General features: G+C 41.1%; 1 protein-coding gene across 2 annotated transcripts in view; it reads left to right on the forward strand.

The window, feature by feature from the left end:
• Positions 1-12,034, forward strand: part of LOC143718624 (uncharacterized) — a 46,287-nt gene extending 34,253 nt beyond the window's left edge. For both annotated transcript variants that reach the window (XM_077209646.1, XM_077209647.1), the window contains one exon: positions 10,858-12,034. In XM_077209646.1, coding sequence (XP_077065761.1) covers positions 10,858-11,531 — 674 coding nt within the window. In that variant the 3' untranslated portion in view covers positions 11,532-12,034. The remainder of the gene's footprint in view (positions 1-10,857) is intronic.
• The last annotated feature ends 7,948 nt before the right edge of the window (positions 12,035-19,982 follow it).

The following is a 19,982-nucleotide window of genomic DNA, read 5'->3' on the forward strand; positions in this document are numbered from 1 at the left end:
TATATTGCTGGAACTTGGGATTTCATCATCCCACTTAAAACTCATTCTTTCCTCACTTTCTTTCCTTCTGCAACTTGTATGAATGTGTGTGTGGGTGTGTTTGTGTTAGATATTAGTTTTATGTGTTAGAATAATCAAAGTCTTGTTTGTATTAAGAGAAGTGTTCTTGTGTAATGTGCTTATGATTTTAATGTCTTAAACTCCTGATCTCCTGAAGTTATTTTGCTAATAAATAGTTTTTTCATAGGTTTGGATATTTATATCCGCTGCAGAGCTGATAGTTACGGCCCGTTCAAATAAACGCGAATCCCTTATAAATTAATAATTCCCTTTTGAGCTAAATTGACCTGTTTGACCCTTACACTTTATTTTACCTTTCTGTTGTGTCACTTTCATTTGTCCCTCCTTTTATATGGATAGAACATGTCCGTCTAGCATTGTAGGTGTTACCAAGGAGTGCCAATGCTCTTCTAGTGACAATAAAAATTACTGAGAGTAAATCCTCACATTTTCCTGTTATCTCTGTAAAGCTGCTTTGAAACAATCTGTATTGTAAAAAGCGCTATATAAATAAATGTGATTTGACTATAAAGTATTAAGATAGGACTGTTAAACAAGTAAGCTAAGGAAGACGGACAGTAGTGGTGAGTGCTCAGGCTCTGGCATTTTCAGCACTGTCAATATAAAAGTCCAACCAGAGAGGCAGGACTTTTGTGAAGGCCTACATTACTTCCAAGTTCATATTGTTGGTGCAAATGCAACCTGGAAACCCTTCGAGAACTGAGTTTAGCACCCCTGGGGCCTATACCATGAAGCCGGTTTAGGTGGCTAGCAAGGTATGTTTCAGTTTAGTTTGCGCCAACCCTGGGTTTTAGGCAAGTCAAGCCACCTTCATTTATATAACGCTTTTAACAATATGTACTATTTCAAAGCATCTTTACAGTGATAATAGGAAATTAAAGTAACAGATTGATTTGGCTTTAAAGCAGCTCTAGAATAAGCTCTAGAATAAAGTTATTGTCCAGCTAAAGTTAGTTTTGATTGATTCATTTCCGTCACAACGATCATTAGTTATTAACTTAGGGGCAGCTAACACAACACCGTTCTAGCAGAAAACCTTTAATGCGATCTGGCCACTCATTTGCATAAAACAGTGTCTGGTGGGTCTGAGAATTTTTTTTATCGCTTCCGCGTAGCAACGTGAATCGGAATTATCCCGACAACATTTTGTCAGTACAGAGGTAAAGGGAAGGAGGCCTTCACAGGAGAGGGACTGGTTGACACTTCAGGACTGCGTTGTCGTCGTGTCCAGGTGCAGGTCCTTCATCAGATCCGGATATGGCCTGGATCTGGCAGACTGCGGTAAACTTTGGGATAAACAGGGAGACTAATATTAGCGTAGACGCCATCCTTCTTATGATGTACAAAGTACATCCGGATTTATGGGAAATGTTCCCGGTTCCGGCTGAAATAAACTATGTAGCCTAACAATGAATTATAGAAGTCTATAATGTTATGTGTATGCTAATCCAAAGAGATGTGTTTTTCAGTCTAGATTTGAATGGAAATGGAAATTGTTTTATTTGAAACAGGGACAATGCATAAATAAACATTAAACTTGTTAAACGAAAGAATATGTATTGGGCCAGGTTGTAGCAACAATTGCAAATTGTTCCACCTGTAGTCCCTGGGCAGGTATGACAAATTTAATAACGATTTTAAAATAGTAATTTCACAGGATTATGAATAGAGTGATGTCCATCATAATTACAAACATACAGGTTAGCAAAACAAACGGGGAGGCCATCAGCCCATTTACTCTTTCACCCCACCCCAACAAACACATAAACAATTTAGCAGCATCTTAAAGCGGCACTATGCAGAATTTCCGTTTTTGTCAAACAGCGACCCCTAGAGTCGCTGTAGAGTACTTGTGTTTAACGTTACTGTCGTAACAACTCACAGAGAGCGTGACAGTCTATGATCTACACTCACGGCCTCTGCACTTTATAATAATAAAGTAGCCTACCGGAGCCTAAATGGCAGATGACATCAATAAAGTTACATCATGTACGTCGCAGTATTTTATAACAATGTCCGTTATTATGATGTTGTTAGACATGATTATTGCAATTTATCATAATAGTTTGCAAATTCCGCTCATTTACACTATTTACAACTTGTAGGCTTATTTATGTCCTGATAATTATGTGAGATATTGACAACTGTTCTCATGATTCAATTCAATTCAATTCAAATTTATTTGTATAGCGCTTTTCACAATACACATTGTCTCAAAGCAGCTTTACAGAAATTGCATTTCGGAAATGTACATAGAAAAATACAGTTAGTTAATCAAGTATTAATTTATGGCATAACATATCGCCGGCGTCGAGTCGTCTCTTCACAGGCGTCGAGTCGTCTCTTCACAGGCGTTGGGGGATCTGAAGTCTCCGTGAGAGGCTGGATACAAACTGGAGCTGACGAACGCTATTTACCTCGGGACTAGCGTCCCGAGATAACAGCAGAAAGGCAGATGGGAAATAATTAGCATAGCTGATGTTCATAATGTTAATGCATTCGAACTGATTCAGCAGTAGTATCAAAGGTTAAGCATTAAGTGAATGCTTGGTTAAAGAGATGCGTCTTTAATCTAGTTTTAAACAGGGACAGCGAGTCTGAGTCTCGTACAATATCAGGAAGGCTATTCCAGAGTTTAGGAGCTAAATGCGAGAACGCCCTCCCTCCTTTAGTGGACTTAGATATCCTAGGAATGACCAGAAGCCTCGAATTTAGTGATCTTAAAGAGCGCGATGGATTGTATGGCGATAGAAGGTCTGTTAAATACACAGGAGCTAAACCATTTAGGGCTTTATAGGTCAGTAGGAATACTTTGTAATTGATACGGAACTTGATAGGTAACCAGTGTAGAGATGATAAAATAGGTGTTATATGATCATATTTCCTTGATCTAGTAAGAACTCTAGCAGCTGCATTTTGCACTAACTGTAGCTTGTTGATTGAGGAGGCAGGACAGCCAGCTAATAAAGCATTACAGTAATCTAGTCTCGAGGTCATGAATGCATGAACTAACTTTTCTGCATCAGAAACAGATAGCATTTTGCGTAGCTTAGCAATGTTTCTAAGGTGGAAAAAGGCTGTTCTTGTAATATATGAAATATGATTTTCGAAGGTCAAGTTGCGGTCTAGTATAACACCCAGGTCTTTTACTGTAGTGGATAAAGTAACAGGACATCCTTCTAAATTAAAGTTGTATTGTAAGGGATTTTGTGGGTAGTTTTTTGGACCAATAAGTAATACCTCCGTTTTATCTGAATTTAATAGCAGGAAATTACACGTCATCCAGCATTTTATATCATTTAGACACTCTGTCAATTTAGATAAGTTAGTGTTTTCATCTGGTCGTGATGAGATATATAATTGAGTGTCATCAGCATAACAGTGGAAATTAATTCCATGTTTTCTTATAATATTACCAAGTGGCAGCATATATATTGAGAATAGCAGAGGGCCTAACACCGATCCTTGCGGCACTCCATAGTCTACTGACGTTATCTTTGATTTTTCCCCATTTAAACAGACAAAATGGTAACGGTCTGATAAGTACGATCTAAACAAGCTTAATGCCTGTCCCTGAACACCAGTGTAGTTTTGTAGTCGATCCAAGAGTATTTTATGATCGATAGTATCGAACGCAGCACTAAGATCGAGTAGAACTAGTATTGAGATACAGCCTTGGTCAGAAGCTAAAAGTAAATCATTTGTAATTTTAACTAGCGCAGTTTCTGTGCTATGATGCGGTCTGAATCCCGACTGGAATTTTTCATAGATATCATTTTCTTGTAAGAAAGAGCACAATTGAGCGGACACAATTTTTTCTAGTATTTTAGACATAAATGGAAGATTTGAGATGGGTCTGTAATTTGCTAAGTTATTTGGATCTAATTGCGGTTTCTTAATGAGAGGTTTTATTACTGCCAGCTTGAATATTTTTGGAACATGACCTAAAAATAAAGACGAGTTAATAATATTAAGAAGAGGCTCTTCGACCACAGGTAACACTTCTTTCAGTAGTTTAGTGGGTATTGGATCTAATAAACATGTTGTTGGTTTAGATGCAATGATAAGTTTATTTAGCTCTTCCTGTCCTATAGTTGTAAAACGGTGTAGTTGTTCTAGAGGGGCCATAATTGAGGCTGAATCATAAGACATCATAGAGGATTGTATATTTACAATTGTGTTTCGGATGCTTTCTATTTTCTCATTGAAGTAATTCATAAAATCATTACTACTATATTGTAATGGAATATTTTGCTCTGGTGATGTTTGTTTATTTGTTAGTCTAGCCACGGTGTTGAATAAAAACCTTGGATTATTTTGGTTATTTTCTATTAGTTTGCGGAGATGCTCAGCCCTGGCTGCTTTTAGAGCCTTTTTATAACGTGACATACTGTCTTTCCACGCGATTCTAAAGACCTCTAAATTAGTTTGTTTCCATTTACGCTCTAAGTTACGAGTTTCTCTCTTGATTGCATGCGTAGCACTGTTGTACCATGGTGCTTTAGTTTTCTCTCTAACCTTTTTTAATCTAATTGGTGCAACAATATCTAGTGTACTAGAGAACATGTTGCTCAAACTGCTAGTCATTTCCTCTAGTTCATCTGTTTGTTTGGGTGCACTGCGCAGCTGAGATAGATCAGGTAAGCTATTTGAGAATCTATCTATAGTGGTTGGAAGGATTGTTCTGCCTGGTCTATAACGTGGCGCAACATGACAAATTTCAGCAGTACGTATTATACAAGTTACCATGTAATGATCAGTGAGATCATCACTTTGCGGTATAATATTTATATCAGTTGGATTGGTTCCATATGATATAATTAAATCTAGTGTATGATTTAGACGATGAGTGGGACCACTGACGTTTTGCGTGACCCCAAAGGAGTTTAATAAATCTGTAAACGCAGTCCCTAACGCATCATTTGTATTATCTACGTGTATGTTAAAGTCTCCAACAATTATTGCTTTATCGACATTGACCAATAGATCTGAGAGAAAGTATGCAAACTCTTTTAGGAAGTCAGCATAGGGCCCTGGAGGTCTATATAGGGTAGCCAAGGCTAGAGATAATATGGATTTGTTTCTTGCATCTAAGAGCGTAACATTTAGCACAAGTACTTCAAACGAATTAAACCTGTGACCTGTTTTCTGAGTAACATTAAGAATATCTCTATAGATTGTTGCAACACCGCCACCACGACCGATCAGACGGGGCTCATGCTTATAACAGTATCCTGGCGGAGTAGACTCATTTAGACCGAAATAATCATTTGGTTTAAGCCAGGTTTCAGTAAGGCAAAGTACATCGAAACTATTATCTGTGACCATTTCATTTACAATAACCGCCTTAGGTGTGAGCGATCTAATGTTTAGAAGACCTAGCTTTAGAAATTGTTTTTGTTCACTGATATTTAGATTTTCTGGTTTAATTACAATAAGATTTTTGCTAGATCCTACACTAGATTTATTGTTTGGCCTCACTAAGCGAGGAATAGACACAGTTTCTATATAATGTTCTACACTACTTATATCAATTAAGTTGGGACAGCAAAGACTGTGATTTGGACTTTGACTTACTAGTCATATGGTGTGTAACGTCTTGGAGATGTTGTCCGACAGAACAGCCGCTCCGATTCTGCTGGGGTGCAGGCCATCAGCGCGGTAGAGCCTAGGTCGCTCCCAGAACAGATTCCAATTATTTACAAAGAGCAGTTTCTGTTCATTACACCATGACATTAACCATTCATTTAGAGCAAATAATCTACTGAACCTTTCTTGTCCTAGTCGGTACGTGGGAAGCGGTCCAGACACGATGATCGTTGCTTCAGGCGATGTGCTGCGAACCGTCTCGATCAGGCTTCTGTAGTCCTTCTTCAGAACCTCCGTCTGCCGCAGCCTGATGTCGTTCGTCCCCGCGTGTAGGACCACAGCTCCGACGCGCTCGTCACCGTTCAGGATCTCGGGAATCTGTGCAGCGACATCAAGAACACGAGCACCAGGAAAGCAGTGAGTGCGCACCTTACGCTTACCTGAGGTAGCACGGACATGACGGACCATGGAAGTGCCGATGATCACGGCGGTGTCACGTTCCGGCTCGCGAAGAGGGGAGAAGCGGTTCCGGGTGGAGATCTCGAAGACCGGGAGGGGCGGGGAAGTCCTTGGTCTGGTCCTGGCTCGTGTCTTCCGCTGTGGGATCACCCAGGGTCCATGGTGTTGCCTCGGTGCCGGAGTGAATGAAGGCAGAGATGATCGCGTCCTTCTGGGCAGAGAAACGCACGGAGTAGACGAAGTCGGAGTCAAAAAGTTACTAACCACTGACTTGTGAGCATCGGCGCGTGATGTTTCAAGCGTTGATCGCCGATCTCGCAGCTCGGCTTGCTTCACCAGCAGAACGCGGATCTGTTTCTCCACCGACTCCAGCTCCAATCGTACCGAAACCAGCTCGAATGTGTCCTCACCTGCACTCAGAGGTAACGTTAGACACACATCCGATATGTTCGCCATTATAACAGATGAACAGTAAATTAGTAGTGATACTACCAATATCACTACTAATTTAGGACTGAAATGATGGATATAACCCGTATCCTTTCAGTCAAACGGGTGTAAAATGAGAGGGTCGATAGGCGCGAGGCCACGCGTGAAATGCTAGCGGGCTAAAGGCTAGTAGCCGAGATTCGGAAAGTTGGATCTAAGTAGCGATATCAAAGCAATCCGATTGTTTTTTTATAAGGAATAGTGTCGAGGATAAGTTCACATGATATAAAAATAGAAAGTGCTTGTTTATAAATGAGTGGTAAAGAAGAAAATCAGGGATTAATGAATCAATTCGACGGAGCTCCAAACACAAACACAGATCGCACGCGCATGATAACCGCAGGAATCAACTTTAACAGTGAAAGCCTGAGCGAGTGGCACTCTTGTCCGGTTCCTCGCACTGTCAGATTCTCGTTACCTTTTTCTAGACTCTTCCGACCGCACTTTCTTCATTTTGTTCTCCATTCTGAAAATGCAGGTCCGATATTTACTCGTGTCGGACTCCTCGCTCGGTCAGTCTGCCGTTTCCACTTTCTCTGTTCCTCTGACAATGCTTTCCTAGCTTTCTGCTTCTTATATGCCGGTTTAGCCATGACGATAGTTGTTCTTATAGCTAGCCGGATCCTGGATGGGGGTGTGTAATGTGTGCAGTGCCGTAAAGCAATTCGTTACATCACGAGAGCTGAAATCACGCGATACTTCCTGCCGGTCCGCCGGCCCAAAGTTGCAAGTGCGGTTTTTCCACTCACAGGCACCAGAGGGGGGCGAGACGACCACCATTCAACCCGAAAAGAGTCATATAACCATTCCAATAACTCTGAAGCTGTTCAGTTAAGCTAAAAAAAACTGCATAGTGCTGCTTTAAGCATATTAGAGCACAATCTAACTCTAGACACTCATTCAAACACAACACACACAGATACATTATCTTAACGATGTGTGCAAACTTGCTTACTTAGCAACCAACTCTTTAAGCATGAAAAAGTGTGCAAATATGTACTGTGGGAAAGGTATTCCACTGTCTCATGGCCATACATGAGCTTCCAAATTCCCAAATTTACGTTGTGGGAGGCTACACTCCCGCCTGTGACACTTCTAGTTGTTCGCACTGTTTTTTCGTAGTAAATGGAGTTCGAAGTTTCAAAATTTTTGTTACAAACTTTTTCAGAGACAACTGACAGACTGTGTCTGCTTCCCGGACAATGTTAAGAAGATTGTTCCAAAGTTTTGGTGCTAAATAGGAAAAGGATCTACCGCCAGCAGTCGATTTTGATATTCTAGGTATTATCAACTGGCCAGAATTTTGAGATCGCAATAGACGTGAAGGACTATAATGCGTTAAGAGCTCGCTCAAGTACAGGGGAGCTAAACCATTTAGTGCTTTGTTAGTAATCAGCAATATTTTAAAATGTATAAAATGTTTAATAGGGAGCCAATGCAGTGTTGATAGAACCGGGCTAATATGGTCATACTTCCTGGTTCTGGTAAGAACTCTAGTGGCTGCATTTTGGACCAGCTGTAGTTTATGTAGGCACCATGAAAGTGGTTTGGCTTTTAGCAGTGTTCATCGCCAAGGTAACTTGCGCTCCACGGCTAACCTGGTCGGCAGGTTAATTACATACATACACAATTTTAGTTTATCAATTATTATTACACAGTTTAAATGAATAAATATATAAAGGTAATAAAATACGCTTTAGAATTCATAGATAAAGCTATAAAATGACTACATGTGAGCTTAAATGTCCAATTCTTTCTATGCCTCAACTGTACGCTAATTTCACAACTTGTACTTGCACTGATATAGCAAGACTTTTTCTTTTAGTTGTCCTATTTCATAGACAGCTATTTTCTTCGTGCTGTGTAAATTCAGAATATTTTTCAATCTTGTAATATTCTGCAGAAGAGAGAAGTGAATCGCGCTGCTCCTCTGGCGAGAAATGAATCGCAGTTTCACTCTTTCTCAGCATGTGATTGACTGTTCGCTACTGATGGCACAGCCAAACACCTAAACTCAGGATTGACCACCTGAGTTGACGTAGAAAGTTGATGATCAGCATCATGGTACCAACAAAGCCTGGTTGGATTGGTTTGGTTTTGTCAACTTGAAACTAATCCTGTAACCCTGAGTTTTTTTCAACTACCATCATGGTACAGGCCCCTGGTGTATACGATCTAACATACATGTTATTAGTTTTAATCGGTCCCTCCAGGATTTCACGATGTTGCGATCACAACAATTAACGCAACTTCAACAAATCCCCGTGAATTCAGAGCGACTTGCAATTTTGACCAATTACCGCAACTTTCAAGCAACTTTGACCAATCATTGTGGTCTCCTGCAAAGCGTCGTCCACTTTCCTCACACTGCAGCTCACTCTCCTCACACAACGGGCGACTCACTCTCCTCACACAACGGGCGACACACTCTTTTTTACAAAATAGGTAAAAGTAAAACACATTTCAAAGTTACATGCAACATTGTTTTGCAGCTAGGCTCGCATTATAACGTGTGTTACCAAGTGAGCACATTTGTCTCTGAAGTAAAGGCTGGACTACAATAGAGCAGATGGTGAACAGTGTTTTCTCTGGGACATGGTAAGTCCCTTTCGGGTGGACTTTGGGCTTTTTCACTTTATAAACCTATAACATGCACAAAAAAGATATATAACAATAAAAAGAAAATTCCCGCTCCTCCGTGAGAGTTACGAGACCGGTGCTTCTCACACGTGTCGCTCATCAGTAATCACTTGCGTCGTTCTCCCGCGGACCTCAGTTTCGTCCTGCTCGCCACAGTAAACATAATGAATGGCGACTGTAGAACGAAAAAGCCGAATCCCGGATATTTTTGGCGATCTCGAAATCCCGGACAAACTTGTCACGGAGACTCACTAGTAGATAGTCTTGTTGTTTAACTGCGCTCTCTTACCGGTAGGGCGTAGCTTGGGAATGGCAAATTCAAAAATAATTTCACATTTCTACTACATACAGTTTTTTTTACAATTGCTATGAATTTTTTTTCAAGACGTTTAACAAATTTCCTAAACTCTTAACGCACCGACACACCTACAACACACAATTGGCTAAACAGTTAATTTCATGCTCAAAATCACACATTGTAAGCTAAACTCCAACACTAATTTTCAAAATACAATAATACACTAGCAACAATACACTATGTCTACCATAACACTGCAAACATGTCTCAAAATCAAATAAGTTTTCAAAACACTGGCATATGTTCTCATCCAACAGGAAGATTTAGTCAATCATAGCACAATGTCATAAAAACACGAACATCAGATGGAATTACAGAAACTGCATTATTGTATATGTGTCAGGTCTGCCCTTATACAACAGACAGTATATTGTGTTGATCATAGATTGTGTTTTGCACTGCAGTTTCTTTTGAAGCCTCTCTACAGTTTTGTTGGGTTTAGGTCTTTTGCTGCAGAAATTCAATAAAAAAAGACCCATCTCAGAGTGCTTTATAGAATGTACAGTTACTGTAATGAAAAAACGAAGACAGAGACAGAATTGCTGCAATGAATAAAATAAATAAAAATAAATTTATATATTTGCATAATTCAATCAGCTGTTTCTCAGTAACAATAGAATAAAATACAGGGGATACATTTGTGTATAAACAGCTGTTTACCTTGACTTAAGCCTGGGTTAGGTTTAGAACATGGTGTTATCTGTTCTGACATACAGTGTTAAAGCATTGGTAAATTTGCCAGTAAAAATCCATTGTTTTGGTCTCGTTTGAGCTTGTGTGTAAAAGTTCAAGCATTTTAAATTTGTGTTAATTGTATGCATTTTGTGTTAAAGCAACAAGAAATGTTTTACTAGTATAGCTTACACAGACTGATGTAGTGCTAACTGTGTTAAGAGTTTAGGAAATTTGGTAAAAGTATTGAAAAAATTGTCATAGCGATTGTAAAAAACTGTAAATGACCCATTTTAAATACACATTCATCTTTACAGAGGTGAAGTATCCCTAAAAATCTATCTACCTTTGCCGTTTTAACCTATAAAAACAAATGCCAAAGAACAGCACAACTTTCATCGTAACTTTTTAGAAAAGTGGCCGCAACATCAGGCATTTTAGGCCGCAACAATCACAAAAAAGGCCCGCGAAATCCTGGAGGGACTGTTTAATGTTTTACCTGTCTAAATTTTTGTGCTTTGTGGCATTAAACTGGGATTATTTTTTCTGTCTTTTTTTTTTTGCCTCAGACCTGATGCTGTTGAAAGAGGAGGGTCAAAATCTGAATGCAATGAAAGAGAAGGATCAGTACAAGACACATCATGATTTCTTAACTGAAGAAAAGTCGTTGAATTGCTCACAGGCTGAAACAACTTCCTCACGAAAAACGGCTCAAAAGACAGGGACTATAGGTAATTTCACCTGCCACCTGTGTGGACTAAGTTTCAAAAAGCAGGGAAATCTTGACGTCCACATGAGAGTTCACAATAGAATTCCGAAGCTTTACCCCTGCCAACAGTGTGGAGTAATTTTCAATCAACAAGGAAACCTTAAAGTCCATATGAGAATTCACACTGGAGAGAAGCCTTACACCTGCTCTCAGTGTGGAAAGAGTTTCAGGCAAAAAGGAAACCTTAACAACCACATGAGACTTCACACTGCAGAGAGCCCTTACAGCTGCCAACAGTGTGGAAAGAGTTTCAGGCAAAAAGGAACCCTTAAAAACCACATGAAAGTTCACAGTGGAGCGAAGCCTTACACCTGCCAACAGTGTGGAATGAGTTTTACTCGGAAAGGAAACCTTTCAAAACACACGATCATTCACAAAGAAAAGAGTCCTTTGACATGCCACCGGTGTGGAAATACTTTTAAACAACATGGAAACCTTAAAGTCCACATGAAAATTCATTCTGGGGAAAAGTAGAATAAAGTAAACATTTGTACGTTAGTGTTTATACAAATGCAAGTATGCCACACCAACACTTTACGTACTGTTATGCTCATGAGATTTATAACATTATTTGTAACAGCAAGATCTATAAATGATATGAAACATGTTTATGTGTGATGAATAGTTTAGGCTTGAGATTAGGGGATGCAGAAAGCTTTGTTCAATGATTTATTCATGTGTTTACTGCAGTGTAAGTGCTGATTGTTGAAGGGTACAGACAGTTGTCTTCTCGGACACACATGGACTATTTAACTGCTATGCACCTGATGTGAGCTTCAGTGGAAGGTAAAACCGGTTCACATTATAAACCACTGCAATCCTCTGACTGAAAGTCATTAATAAATGTTTATTCGCTTGAAAACAAATAAATTACTCTTCTTTAAAACCCTGTTTTAACATACTTGCATGTTTGTGCTTTTGAACACAGACCTGCTTAAAACTTTGATGCATCAATAAATTATATACTGATGATTTACCATTGGTTTGATAATTTTTTGTTCATTATTAACCGTTGATTGAGATAATGCTAAAACAAGTTTGACATACATATCAAGTGATTAATAATATATCAATTAGGCCTAATAACTTAACCATCTACTAATGATCTACTAATGACCAACCTGAACGCATTTTGCGTAGCGGATACGCATTTTGAACTCAAAGTACGGTGGTACGATTTGTCACTCTAAACTACGCAAAAACCTGGTGACGCTTCAGTGCACGCAAAGTCCTCAAATCAAGCAAAAGCAAAAGAAGCGGAGTTCGACCAATCATAGCGCTGGGGTCATTTCCCAAATGGCTAGCGGGGATGATTGACAGATGCGTAAGGCCTATCATTAAAAAGAGACTGAAAATCGACAGCAATAAAGAATCCCACTCGATCCTCTTACGCTCCCGCGGCCTGACGTCTGACTGAGTTCATAAGTGAGGACAGGACAGTAGTCACAGCACTTCTGACTCCTGAAGGTAAACGGGCTGGGGTGGATGTGGAAAGTTGAAATATTGTTTTTAGTTAACTTAATCTGGATTCGATGATCACACGGGAGTGATCGCATGGATTATTTTAAAATACTCCGTCATTCATGGTCACTCAGATAAGAGGAAAACATTCAGCCATGCAAATTATAAAATGCTTAAGTATTGATGAACAATAAATAATAAAATTAAAATCGCTATGGCTTAGTGATTATGAAAGTTCTGTAATTTGTGGATTACTGATAAGCGTGAGTCTGGAAAAACGGCGTTTATGTATTCATTCTCAGTGTTGAGAAACGTAGCCTGCGTCTGTTTATTGTGTTACTGTTACTTTATTGTGTTAATAATAACTAAAGTACCTACTTATGTTACATAATTATTTTGTATGAACACTAGCGCATTAGTTACTTATGGATTAAAAAGTACCGTTCTATCAGTTGCTGTGTGAGCTCCCAATACCCATGTAGAAATAAATTAATTCTGATTTAGTTTGCAATAGGTTAATTAAAAAATCATATTAAAAATAGCTATTTTAAAGTAACACATTACCATCCACTTTGTATTTAAGGCAAGCATAATCTCCCAAATCGCCATTATCATTAACAAAAGGTGTCGCTGACACCAGATGACAGGAACGTTAATAAAATGACATCAATTTATAGCAGTGTTTTCTCAACCCTGCTCCTGAAAGACCCCAAGACACATAAGGTAATGAAAAAGTACTTTAATTTGAAAAATCAAACAAATGCTTCAGTTAAATGTGCTGTGCAACAACAATAGAATAAAACATGTGTAAACAAGTGCAAACAAAAAGTAAACGAATGCAAACAAAGAGTAAACGAGTGTAAAGTGCTGTGTTAAAAGCACTAGTGGCTGGATCATGGCACAGGGTCGCGGCGACTACTCAACAACGCCTGCACCAGCTGACTGAGTGTGCCGAGGAAGGCCAGATTGAAGCTAGCAGACTGCTCCATGTGTCGCCGAGTTATTTCAGCCTCATGCCGCCTTGCCTCGCAGGCATCCTCCAGCATAATTTCGAAGCGCTGGTCACGACGGTCCTCCATCCTCTCCAGCCACTCCTGCTGCCTCTCATCAGCTGCCTGCATCTCAACCAGGGCCGCAACAACATCCTGTTGCCCCCTTTTCCTCTTGCCTGGAATGCAAAAGAGACAGGAATGTTGGTTGTTTAGCGAGGCATTTTTATCCTTGTGATTTGAGCCAACCAATATAAGGGGGACACATCTACAGTACTACAATACAATGTCCAGATTATACTGTATATGATCTGTATAACAATGGTAATAATATATATGTTCAGTGTGTAACTTTTCACTCTGGTGTTCATGTCTTACCGATGGTTATACGCTGAGGTTCACTCGAAGTTGATGGAGCAGATTCTGGTGGTGGTGTCGGTGTTGATGTCCTGGCAGGCGAACTTGGGCTTTCAAGAGTGGACATCTCGTCAAGTCCCTCTATTTCCTCCTGACAGCTAGGATCCTCAACTGAAAAGTTACACAAGTCACGCTAATTACACAAACTGCAACAATACGGTTCGAGATAAATACAGAATATACAACGTAGTAGGACTGAGTGGGAAGTCAATTATAGCAGTAAACAGTAACAAAACATTTTTACTTCGTCAATGTACATAGCTACATTTTTCAAGTATCTATAATTTTATCAGAGTAGCTTTTACTGCACTACATTCCAAAGCATAATATTGTACTTTTTACCCCACAACAATGCTGTACTGTTTAAGGCTTAAACAGTACAGCAATGTTGCGGTGTAAAAAGTACAATATTTTTAAACTTTAAGCCCATTGAAATGTGGACATTTTTTCACATCTCACTCTGATATTTCATAATTTTCAGACTGAGCTCTTACCTTAAGCTCTATCATTAGACCCATCTTTCTTTAATATCTATTTAGTAGAACATGTTTAGTAGTATAGTAAATAGTAGTTAAATGGTTATATTTGATTAGGGTATCTGTACAAGTAACGTTACTGGACACGCACGTAAGTTACTCCGCTCACCACTGGCTAATAAACTAGCGTTTTGCTAGCTTGCAAATTATTTGTTGATACCACACTGGCTGGCAAACAAACAAACAACAGGTTTGCTCAAAAGTTGTGCATTGAAAGTAAGCTTTCCCGCTTTCGTTGTATACTTTATTTCACAACTAAAAGTTATAAGAACTTACCGGCAGGCTCCATCATCAACTCCAGCAACGAGGTGGCCGTATCGATGCCTCCTTCTCTTCCCAAACTCGCCAGTCTGTGTCCGTAGATTGCGTCCATCATTTCTAACCACTTCCAATTTTTTCTGTGAACACCACTCCGGCTGTTGTGGTCTTTCACCTTACGGTAGTCACTCCGCAGTTTCTTGCTTTTAATTCGGCACTGCTCGGACGTCCGGTGGAAACCCTCGGCAGCCATTCTCTCAGAAACATGCTGAAAAACCTTTTCGTTTCTCACCATGCCATCGAGTTCCCTTTGCACCCTTTCTTCACCAATGATACCCAGGAAGGTCTGCACCTCCTGGGTCGACCACGGTAATGTTAAGCTGTGCGGCGACATTATTTTGCAACTGTGTTTGTGTTTTAAAAATGGCGCCTCTTGCCTTGTCGACGTTCCCCTTGTAGCACGCGCAAGTGACGATTCTCTGTCAACCAATTAACGTTCTGTAGTGAGTCTAGCTCCACGCTTTAGTACCGTACCACTGTGCTAGGTACCCCAACGAAAGGGTACCCAAAGAAGTGGTACGGTACGGTTCGGCTTTTTGGTACCATTCACAACTTTTGACAGTGGAAACGCAAATAATTGCGTACCGTACCGAACTGTACCGTACCGGTCCGCTCAGTGGAAACGAGCCATTAGACTAGTTGACCAGCACACATTTTATGCAATGCAATACTAATCATGAATAAAAAATGGTTTTGAGCAGTATTGAAATTTTGGACTTTCACTGCAATAGCTAAATTACTAGCAAAATTTTAAAACTTTAGAAGTCAAAACTATAATTATGCAGATAGGCATGTGTTTGTGTGTGATGTCTCAAAAAATATAACAGTTGTTTGTAACTTCTTGAAACATAAAAAAATAATTTGATAACCTTTTATATATTCTTTCTAATGGTCATCATCTCAAGCATGAATAATTACAAAATAAATCAATAACTTGCATTACTTTTTCTGGGTTCTATTTTAATTATTTTTTTTCATAATTTGTAAGGTTTTCTGTCAAATGAGACCATGCACTTAAAAAAATATTGCAGAACAATGAGCCCTAAGTATACTCAAGAGATTTAGGAAGTATGAAGAATTCCTATCAGATTACAGAGACTTTATTAGTGACATCCTAAAGACATGCAGAGAAGTACCAGAATTGGAGCTCGACATGAAAAGAAAATCAGAGTGGTATTTGATTGTGCCGCCTCATTTCAATGTACTTTACTGAATTCAGAATTGTTGCGGGATCAAGATCTCATGAATACCCTCTTAGGTGTAATCCTCCAGTTTTAAATCTAAATCCTCCAGTTTTTACCCTACAGAGCCCATAGCTGTGATGGCAGATATTGAGGGTATGTTTCGCCAAGACAAGTTTCCAAAAAATTTTTAATCTGAGATTCTTGTGCTGGCCTAATGGTCATATCTAATGAAGATTTATCCAAATTTCGTAATAACTTTTACGTGGATGATTGCCTTAAGTCAATCTCGGATAAAAGATAAGCTGTCATGTTGGTGAAAGAGCTTAGTGCAGTATGTGCTACTGGTGGATTTAGGCTCACCAAATTAGTGAGCAACTGCCGCACTGCATTAACCTCAATCCCTGAGGAGGAGGAATGATCTAAAGAAGTGAGACATCTTGATAAGCTGATCAAGATAAGCACCAACTAAGACGTAGCTTTACAGTAACCTATGCTTTTCCATCCATTTATGCTTCTTTCCAAATGGTGATGTGAATCTCCTTCCGTCTGGTGTTAATAGCTGCAGTGTATTTGCACACACTGCTTCAGTGGCCAGCTGAGCATACCGCAGTTTCTTCCTCTCATATGCCTCATCTACAGCATCCTCCCATGGCACTGTTAACTCTATCAGTTGAACAATGTGTGCTGATCCAGACCACAAAACAATATCTGGTCGGAGGTTGGTGGTGGCAATCTCAGGTGGAAAAATAAGCCGTTGATCAAGATCAGCCAGCATTTTCCAGTCCCTAGCAAATTCCAGTTGTCCTGAGCGAGAATTGGTTTTAACACCTTTTCTTGGTGGTTGCTCGCCTGGGCGGAGGAATATTGTCTTCTGTGTGTAATGTTTTGCTAGAACATGTGGCAACTTGTTGGTCATGTTAGGCTTGTCTTCCAATGCCAAAGCCAAACATCGGAGTACTTGGTCATGGCGCCAAGTAAACCGACCTTGGCTAAGAGCCACCTTACATCCTGTCAAAATGTGCCAGGTTAATGTGGCAGGTGATGAACACAAAGGACAAGAGGGATCCTCTCCTACCCAGAGGTTTAGGTTCTGTGGTGATGGGAGAACATCATATGTTGACCTGATAAGGAAACTGATCCTACTCTCTTCCATTGACCAAAGGTCTTGCCAGCCCATCTTGTGTTGTTCCACACTCTCCCATCTCATCCACTCTCCCTGCTTGGCCCGGGAAATGGCCTTTATACACCTCATCCTCTCCTCCTGCTTTCGCACCTCGTTTACTACGAGCTCGGGAGTTCCACGAGGCAGCGTGGAACTCCCAACCATTTCCTGATATATGAACTTATTAACGCTTCCAGCTTATCCACTGTTGTCAAAGAAACCTCGTACACAGTCAGTGGCCACAGCAACCTCGGCAGTAGACCAAACTGAAAGCAACAGAGTTTTAGTTTCCCTGGTAGAGCGCAGCTGTTTATGCTCTTCAACCCTTCCACTGCTTGTTGTCTAACTTCTCCCACTCGAACTGTGTCCTTTAGATCCCCATCGTACCATCTCCCAAGACTCTTCACTGGCTTCTCAGAAACTGTTGGTATTGCCTCACCATTAATGAAGAATGTTTTATCTACCACCTTGCCTTTAATTATCGAGATGCTCCTTGATTTAGAGGGCTTAAATTGCATTCGTGCCCATTCAATATAATTGGTTAACTTGCCCCTATAACCGATTAGTGCAGGCTACTGTTGTAGTCATGGTTGTCATGTCATCCATGTATGCTCTGATTGGCGGTAGTCGCATCCCAGAAGCCAAGCGCTCTCCTCCTACTACCCATTTTGATGCCCTAATGATTACTTCCATTGCCATGGTAAAAGCCAGTGGAGAAATTGTGCATCCTGCCATTATTCCAACCTCTAAGCATTGCCATGTAGTGCTAAATTCTAGAGTTGAGAAACTAAATTACAAATCTCCAAAATAGGCTTTCACTGTCAAGGACACGTTCAGGAAAAAGGACCCAAATGCAATCTGCGAGACAACAGTTCTTTTAATGAAAATAATGCAAGCTACGTAGAGTAGCAAAAACAGAAAGTCTCTCGTAGCAGATAATCAGAAGAACAGAAAGTCTCTTGTAGTCGAATCAAACTGAGGAGTGATCCCACAATGATACTCAGCGTCCCGCAGCAGAAACACAAATCAGGGCTCGTGGTCCGTCTGTCGCCCTCAGATACAGAGAAGCTGGGTAGAGAAAGACTTCAGTAATTTCCAGCACTGGCAGGGCACAGGTTGCAAACATACGTCACCAGGACATGACAAGACAAGACAAGATGCGAACAGGTAAGCTCTGAAACACGCGTTAACATAGTCAATAATCTGGCAGAGAGAAGGGGAAAAAGAGAACTAGAAGTAGGAAAGCTAATTAGGAAGAAAGTGATAACAGGTGGAAATGGAGAAAGAGTAATGGAAAGGCTGATGGCAATCAGCTGGTGGAGAATGAATGAGCGTGATAGTAAGTGAGTGTGTCTAAGCGAGGTGTGTGTGTATGAAGGGAGCGCGTGTGAGAATGGATACAGAAAACAAAAAGAACACAAGAGGGAGACAGAGACAGAAGAGAACACCGGGATCATGACAGTACCCCCTCCTCAACGAGCGCCCCCTGGCGCTCCCGAGGGTAGAGGCTGGCGAGTGCGGTAGAAGTCCTCGATAAGCGAGCGGTCCAAGACATTCCGTGAAGGAATCCAGCTTCTCTCCTCCGGCCCGTATCCCTCCCAGTCGACAAGGTACTGGTGACCACGACCTCGCGGACGGACATCAAGTAATTTACGTACGCGATATACAGGACCTTCCTCCACCTGAGCAGGAGGGGAAGCCTGGCGAGGTGGGGGGCGGACGACGGGCTTGACGCACGAAACATGAAACACTGGATGGACGCGCCGGAGGTTAGGAGGCAATCTAAGTCTAACCGCGACAGGACTGATTATCTTAGAGATAGAATATGGCCCAATAAATTTAGGGGCCAACTTGCGGGACGCGAATCGTAAAGGAAGATTGCGAGAGGAAAGCCAAACCCTTTGACCGCAGATGTATCTCGGACTCTTAATACGATGACGATTAGCGGCACGGCGAGTAAGAGAACGAGTATGGCATAGAGCAGACCTCACCCCTCTCCAGGTTCTTTTACAACTCCGAATAAATGCCGCGACAGACGGAACATTAGTCTCCGCCTCCTGAGAAGGAAACAGAGGTGGCTGGTACCCAAGACAACCGTGAAACGGAGATAAGCCGGTGGCGGAGGGCGGAGAAGAATTATAGGCATATTCGGCCCACGGAAGTTGATGAACCCACGAGGAAGGATTACGAAATGCGAGACTGCGGAGAATACGACCAACAATCTGATTAGTTCGTTCGGCCTGACCGTTGGTCTGTGGGTGAAAACCAGAAGATAGACTGGGTGACGCACCGATCTGACGGCAAAACTCCTTCCAAAATAACGACGCAAACTGAGGTCCGCGATCAGACACGACATCCGAGGGAAGTCCGTGAAGCTTGAAAACATGACTAACGACGGCTTGAGCGGTCTCCTTAGCGGATGGGAGTTTGGGAAGAGGAATGAAGTGAGCGGCTTTAGAAAAGCGATCAACTACAGTGAGGATTACAGTGTTGCCTTTGGACTCCGGTAGTCCGGTAATGAAGTCGAGCGCGATATGTGACCACGGGCGAGATGGAATAGACAGGGGTCTAAGCAGACCAGCCGGTGGCAAATTACTAGACTCAGTCTGGGCACAGATAGAACAGGCGGCCACAAATCGACGGATATCGCGCTCGCGGGTAGGCCACCAGAATCTCTGACGGATGACAGCAATGGTTCCCCTAACTCCAGGATGGGCGAACAACTTGGAGGAGTGACCCCATTGCATGACAGCCAAGCGAGTGGGGACAGGAACAAAGAGTAGGTCTCGCGGACATTGGCGAGGAGTGACGACCCGAGATAAAGCCCGTTTAACCAAGCGTTCGATTCCCCAGATGCA

This window comes from Siphateles boraxobius, unplaced genomic scaffold, assembly GCF_051911475.1.
Source record: "Siphateles boraxobius isolate OS27281-9 unplaced genomic scaffold, OSU_SipBor_1 61, whole genome shotgun sequence".
NCBI lineage: Eukaryota > Metazoa > Chordata > Actinopteri > Cypriniformes > Leuciscidae > Siphateles > Siphateles boraxobius.